At 44.5% G+C, this 7575-nt stretch overlaps 1 protein-coding gene across 4 annotated transcripts in view; it reads left to right on the top strand.

Moving 5' to 3' along the window:
• Positions 1-7575, top strand: part of ULK1 (unc-51 like autophagy activating kinase 1) — an 83410-nt gene that overhangs the window by 53330 nt on the left and 22505 nt on the right. For all 4 annotated transcript variants that reach the window (XM_026859650.1, XM_026859649.1, XM_026859648.1 and 1 more), the window contains exons 12-15: positions 545-633; positions 2645-2810; positions 4089-4149; positions 4491-4580. In XM_026859650.1, coding sequence (XP_026715451.1) covers positions 545-633; positions 2645-2810; positions 4089-4149; positions 4491-4580 — 406 coding nt within the window. The remainder of the gene's footprint in view (positions 1-544; positions 634-2644; positions 2811-4088; positions 4150-4490; positions 4581-7575) is intronic.

Below are 7575 nucleotides of genomic sequence, written 5' to 3'. Positions count from 1 at the left end.
GGGGGGGGGGGGGGATAGCATGTGTCCTGGGATGCCAAAATGACTGTTTGGGCAGCAAGCACATAGAGCTTGTGTAGACATGTGTTTAACTTAGCACAGACCTCCAAGGTCTGATGAAGAGGAAACTGTAAGGGTATCGTTCAGCTTCTAACCCCTGCCACTGACATGAGTAACTCAATCTACTCTTCTGCTTATCTTCCCTTCATTTGCAAAGATGCTTTGGAGGATCTTCTGGGCAGAAACCATCTTCGTACCTGTGTAGGTCAGCGGTTGAGTGGACATCTGCCCTTAGTCAGATGTTTTGAGACCTTTTGCCCCAAAAGCTCTAACTGAAATAGTGCACGGAGGAGTGGATGGATGTGAATCGTACAACTGAGCAGAATGCTAATTTTCCTTTTGTTCTCCTTTAATTGGCCACATCTGATACATGATATGCATGATGGTACATGAGATAAACCTGATGAGAAAAGATTTAAAAGACCTTTTATTACTGACTGAACTCAGTTTGACAACTTGTTTTGGTTTTGTCTTTTGCTGGTTTTAGCTGCTTCCGTGCCAATGCCTTCTTATCCCAGTTCAGGCTCCGGTAGTTCCTCCAGCAGCTCTTCTACTTCCCACCTGGCATCACCTCCTGTAAGTACAGCCCAGAGGATGCACTGCTTGTGTTAATGGTCTCCCTGCTTGCTTCTTTGAAACAAGGTCTCTGCTTCTGCTGTCTTCTGGTCACTGAACACTTTAGTTCTGCCTGGGTGTGGTTCAGTGTCTTCTCCAGAGTTTGGATCTTGAAGGTTGTCTTTCTCTCCACAAGAAATATTTCAGTTTGCCATTGCCTATTATATGAAAAGCCTTTATGAAATAAGTTGGTATTAATGATACTAGCTTGTCTTGGTGGAGATGGAAAGCTCCTTGGAACCAAAAAACAGTCACTCATTCTGGGCATAACACCGCTTACTTGGCTGCAAGTTCTCGGTTTTCAAGCAAAGTCTCTGCAGCTTGCTGCATATCTACCCTTCTTTGTAAGGTGACCCTCCTCCTTTCTGACCAGCATTCCCAGGTGCCACAGAGGGACATTCAGCAAAGCTGTTTGCTTAGACCAGACCTGCTACAGTCCAGTGGTCTTGTGAGAGATGATCTGAACTGACGTTTTTTCTCTCTGATTACCTGGAAAGATGAAAACTTTTCTGGAGGGCAGAATATTAACTGACCAGTGAAGTGACATTCCTCCAGCTCACTGAACTGAAAGCTTGTTTTTGGAGGCTCTTGGTGAAAGCTGCCTTTTGACTTTGAACTCAGGAATGCTGGTGGTGTGATGGGTAGGGGAAGAGAGAAGGATTGAATTTTTTCCCTCCCTGGCATTACTGTTTTTTTGCTTTGTTCTGTGAGGTTTCCCTGGGCCAAGGTGTCAGCCTGGTGTGGGGAAGGCTGAGAAGCGCTGTCAGAAGTTGATGTGGGTGCTCGTGATGTAAACTGGCAGAGAGAAGAGGTCTGCTCTCCTCTGAATATCTCATATCCCCGAGAGCTTCTTTCCCCCTGAAGCCCTAAGCAGACTGACCATAAGACTCCAGGATTAGGTAGATGGTGTGAAAAGGAGGCTCTGTCCCCTGAGCTTTCCTGGTTTGGGAAGCCTGGGGACGGTACGGACTTGCTGGCAGACTAGGAGGGGGTCCTGGGTTAGAAGTGTGCTGCACTGGTCCCACTCTGCATTTTTAAGTTTTGCTGATGGGTGTGTGCTGGCCCAACACATGAAAGGTGCCACATCAGCAGAGCAGAGCTAGCAGGTTGGATGGAGAAGATACAACTTTTGACAGCTGGAAAATTTCTTCTGCTTGTATGTATTGCATGTACAGTGAGAGAGAGTCCCTGCTGGTACAGCAGGAGGGTCTTTGGAGGGTGAACAAGGTCTTAATAGGGCCCAAGTGAAAGCTGATTCAAGTCTTTCTCAGCCTAAAGATGAATTAGGATAAAGATTGGGATCTACTCTGTGGGCAGTTCCAGCTGACATAAAGCTTTCTTAAACCATCCGGCCTCCTCCATCTGTCTGCAAAATATGAGGATTGTGTGGCTATTCATTGTTTGGCTGTGAGGTGTTCCTCTATTGAATGTTTAGCCTACTTCAGGCCTTTCTTGAACTCTTTATTAGCACTATAGCAAAACAGGGTTGTCCTGAAAGTGCAGGAACACTTACATACATGTTCCCAAGCGCTGCTGACTACAAAAGTGTGAGTAGAGATCAGATGTTTAATGTTTAAGAACAAAACAACAAAACATAACCCAAAAGAACAACCAAAACTATCTCTGAAAGCTCTCCTCTATTTCACAGCCATATTAAATTATATTAGTAGAAAATGCGTGGTTGATCCATAAAGCCTTAGCAGAGGGATACAATACCACAAGTGAATTTTTCTTATCTGGGGAGCATCAGACATGCTGGTAGTATGTTTTGTGTAACAAAAGATGCGCTGTTCTGACACAGACATAAAAGGCTGTTCCTTTTCAGTAAACTAAACAGCTGCTTCTGGCAAACTATCAGCCCTGGTTTATCAGCAAAATGTTGTTTGTAGCCTTGTACAGCTCAGTTTAAAGGATTGAGCAGAATGATGAAGTAGCTGTGCTGAAGCTAGTGTTTGTTTTCTTCTTGAATTAGCAATCCCTTGGAGAGATGCAGCAGCAGCTGCAGGAGAAGGCGCTGGCATCTCCTACCCAGGATTCCCCTGGCTTTCTGCATGGATCTAAGGACTCAGCTGGAAGCAGCAGTAAGAATTCGTCCTGTGACACAGATGACTTCGTTATGGTCCCAGCACAGTTCTCAAGTAAGGTGGTTTCTGGAAACACAGACGTTCTAAGCAGAGGGGGTTGTGGATGTCAAGGGTAGTTACTAGAAAGTTGAAAGAGGGATTAAGCCTGTCTGTTTTGGCTGAATAACAGGAATGTTTTTGTTCTCAAGCTGGAAGAGACATCTGTCTCACTGGCTGGTTTCATAGGATATTTTGTAATTACCTTCAAAGACAGGATTTGAGAGTGAAGATTACTCAGGGACCTCAATAAGAGATTGAACCTGGAAATCCAACGAGAAAAGAAGATAAGTAGGCTCACAGGGAAATGTCTTTCTCTCACAGAAGCCATTCTCATGTCATCTTGTCTTCAGTTTCACTCAGCATCACAGTCCAAGACAAGGTTTCAGCTGGCAAGCCGGATTTGACACTTGGAAAAAGTCCCCGAAAAAAACTAAAAATATGTCAGATTTTTCTTCAAACATCTTGAATTTCATTTTAGCACCTCTATGTGTTTATATTTTAATATGAATTGCTTGAAGATACATATGTACGTAGAGGCCAGGGCCCCAGTTCAGCCACACGCCTAAGTATGTCCATGCATGAGTCCTCACTTAACCAGAAGAAGGATATTGTTCAGCTTTGACGATGTGTATGGTGCTTTGTTGAGTTGGAGCTTGGTGATAAATGCTGTAATTCCTCCTTTCACAGTTGCACTACTATTAAAACAGGAATTGGGAGGGGTAGAATTGGACTGTCTGAAAGGTCTCTACTGTGCAGTTCTCATGATAAGGAAGAGCTCAGTGTTGCGTGTATTTTTCCTGGGAACAGCAGTGGGACCAGTATACGCTTGTCTTGTGCTAGTCACATTCCCAGTGTTCAGATGTTTTGGCAAAGGCACAAACTCCCCTGTGTTGTGTATCCAGCTGCCAGCTCATTTGACTGCCATTGATTTTTGCGACTTAGGACATGGATGTTTCAAAGCCCTGCGTGCAACATACACTACTATCTTTTTACACAGCAGCTAATTGCTTGCACCAAGTGGATATACACCTATTACTGCAAATGATTCTGTCAGGTTTGGCTCCCTTACAAAGGGACTTTCAGCCTAAATTTTCCAAAACTTCAGGGTGTAAGTATCAGGAGGATCCACATCAGCTTCAGCCCATGTGTATTTTTCAGAACACTTCAGAAGCAACTCAGCAGGTCTCAGAGGAGCAGGAAATTGTACCCAAAACCTCAGTTACTCTGAACATATAAACATTTTTAAGAAAATTATCTCAAATTAATCCGTTTCTGCACTTCTTTGTTCCCCAGGTGATTTAACTGCTGAGGCTGCAGGAGGGAAACCGATCCAAGACAGCCTGATGTACAGCGGGTAAGAGCGCCAAGGCAACTGAAATTGTTTAGGCACTGGAATGTGCTGTGCGTTAGGGACGTTTGGATTCTGGTGGATGGGAGGAAATATGTTGGTGAGTTAACTTTTGTTTCGGGGATAACTGTCACCTGCCTGGTTCTGACCATTTTCAATTTGATCATCAGCATGTGGCATCTGAACGCCAGAGTGTGTGTGGGGCAGCATGACAGTCCCTGGGGCTCCTGCGACTAGGCTCAGCAGAGGGTGCTGGGCAGACACAGCTCTGTTGCTGTGCTTTGCAGGGCAGGGAGCAGGGTTGGGTCCCAGGCTCTAACAGCTGGGTGCTTTCTGTCCTTCTTCAGGAGTTCTCTGGTGACTTCAGCAGGCTTGGAAAGTCAGGGAAGGACACCATCTCCTTCACCCCCATACAGCAGTTCTCCTAGCCCGTCCAGGTAAGAAAGACTGCTCAGTGGTGACTATGCAGCATTGATTAATTGAACACCCATTGACTTCCAGGAGGGGATTTTACAGATGTTGGTGTGCTGGCCAAGATCTACATCTCTCCTTTAATTAAAGGGTAACGAGAAACACCCAGGAGAAACTCCCGGGCCTTGGGCACTGATCAGTACCAACTACAGAGCTTGTCCCTCCCTCTTCTGGCCCTGAGGAGGGTCTAGGAGAGAATGCAGTAGAGCTGGAATTAACTCTGTTCCCTGGGGGTGTCAGGTATTATTCTCAAGCAGAAAGTAAATGTGCTCCACTGACATGTATGTGCTACTCATCCCCTCTGTGCTCAGCCTGCAGAGGTGGTGAGTATTCCAGGTAAAGACCCTTGTTTCCAAATTTGCGCAGTGAATTAGAGCACAACAATTTAGCCAAGGCTGAAGTTATGATGGACTTGAATTACTGGGAAAATGTGGAAGAGTGTTGCTCATCTCCCCTTTCTGGGCCTACTTAGTTGCTTGTAGTTTTCCTGAAGGTCTGAAAAGCTCCTTGCACTATGTCTGTATAAAGTAATGCTGCTACCTGGACCTTGTTTACTGATGGAGAATGCAGGAGTAGGAGTAACAAGTGCAAACGGGTGTGGTCATAGGTTTAGTTCCAACTTAACCAGTTGCTATAAACTCAGCTTTGGCCTTTAGAAATGTCGTAGGTGACAGCTGCCCACACACAACAGCACCAGCTGCCCAGCACCACCAGCAGCCCCAGACACATTTGTGTTCAGAAGATGTTAATGGTCCGTGGAAAGCAATTCCATTGACATTCCATTCCATAGAGCTTGAAGCTTTAGGGTACATGCTTAGCTTACAGGGAACTGTTGGTGTTGCTTCCCATCTTATTCCTGCACCTACTGGGTGAACAGGACAGCTTTCATCCTCTATTCTGTCAGTATGGCACTTGGAGGAGGCCAGTTGAAGGGGATTTCACACTGGGAAATGGATGACCCTAAAATCTTTCTTAAGAAGCAGCTGTAGTCCCATACTATGTGTTGAACACACTTGCTACATAAACTGAGCCCAGAAGTTGACAAATCATAGCCTCAAAGCAAACAAATTTAAAGGAGGAGAACGTGGCTCAAAGTCTTGCTGACGTGATCAGATTAATTGGCAAACACATACCACAGTATGGAGTTTAATTGCATGAGGCTTCTTATGCCATCGCCTGCTAAGCTTTTTAACAGCTTATTCCTTAACTGATTCCTTTGCATTCTGGGGATCAGTCTTTATTAAAGGATTTGTCCTTGTTACTGGGCAGCAGTGAGTGGAAATTCGTGGAAGTTGAGTGCAAATTCTACCTCCTTTCCACTGTTCGCTGCTGTCTTCACCAAACTGGCCTCATCCTATTCTACTAGATCACAGGGTGGCAAGTCGATGCCAGTGGCTTATGATCTAAACATGTTTCTGCTCTTGTTGCCTTTCATACTCATTCCTAGCAGCTTCTGTGGAGCAGATGCCAAACCCCCTCCAGTGCTACTTCCCACTTTTCTATCTGTTTTGAAGAAACACTGAAATGTTACTTCCTACCCTGACCAGGGTGGGGAATAAGACATAAGTAATGAAAGATTGGAGCAGTCACTCCAAATCCAGAGCGTAAAGCATGACCTTTGACCAGTCCCCTGACAGTGCTTTGAACCGGTACCACCCAGGTATGTCCTTGCTATTCAAATGAGTTTCAGCACCCTTCACTGTAGGTGTCATGAGGCCCATTGGTTCAGCACTTGGCTTCACTGGTGCAGAGGACTTCCTGATTTTCTTCCCATCTTTGCTCGCTCGAAAGCAGCAGTTCTCCCTTTCGTGTGTGGCTCTAGGCTAGCAGGCAGTGCTGGATGTTGTCCAACTAGGACAGAAAGCAAAGGCTATTTTAGAGTGGCCAGCAATGGCTTTTCCTCAGGGTGTCATGGTACTCTCTAGAGCAGCTCTCCTTGTTTTTAACTAAGAGCATAAGGACTAGGCAAAATTAGAATATGCTGATGATCATTTTTTTTTCTCTTGTTAAAGGTGGTTAAGTCTTAACAAAAGGTACTTCCTTGGATGTATCCCACAGCAATGGATTTAATACCATTTTCAAAGAGATTTTAATTACTGCCAAGTAATTAAACTCCCTGTCCCAGCTTTATCTCTTGATCTTTGCAAATTTATGGTCAATTGTAGTCTTTAAGGCTTGAGGCCAATTAGCAGGTTAGTATATGTCACCTCATTTGGATGCTTTCTTTTGCAACATGCACCTTGTGCAGAAACCAGGCTCCTTTAAGGACTTGTTATAACTCTTGAAGAGAGGGGGGATTATTTCACCAGAGAACTTCTTTTCCCCCAAAGTATTTTGTCCAGATTGAAGATAGTGTTTGAAATTTATGTTGACATTCAGGATGCATATAAGAGTTGACATTAACCCTCAGATTTCTTGGGTAGAGCTCTGTTCGCTTTATGTCTGAGTCCATGTCTTACACTGGCAGCAGGCAGAGACACCTCCTTTTCACTGAGCAATCAGAAACCTTGAATGTCTTTATTTGTTGTATGTCAATGAAGAATCAAGGCTTCCATGCTGCCTTTTAGAGACAGACATCGGGTTAAAAGTCTGTTCTCTTGGTGGAAGAAATAAGGAGGAATATACAGAAATCAAAAAATTAGCAGACCTCCGAGAAAGGAACAAAGAAATTGGAATCATGTTTTGATCTTTCAGCCTTGCTGAAAGATATCTTTCAGTTATTTGGGTCTGTTGTGATGGAATAGCGTCTTCATGTGCCCTGTGTGGTGATCTGCAGACACATTCCTGCAGATCAGCTTTGTTCAACACTGTCACTGTAGACCACAGAATACTGCTGATCTTCCCTAAAAACGAAATTCTGGTAATGGGATGCTTTGCTAAATAAGACACAAACTCTTTTCTCTTCCCCAGTGCACACATGTACATTCTGGCTGAATTAAATATCTCGTTTCATCTTAAGTA

The sequence above is a fragment of the Athene cunicularia genome, assembly GCF_003259725.1.
Source record: "Athene cunicularia isolate RWA chromosome 15 unlocalized genomic scaffold, athCun1 chr15_part1, whole genome shotgun sequence".
NCBI lineage: Eukaryota > Metazoa > Chordata > Aves > Strigiformes > Strigidae > Athene > Athene cunicularia.
The sequence above is the reverse complement of the archived record's forward strand: the minus strand, read 5'-3'. Positions and strand labels throughout refer to the sequence as shown.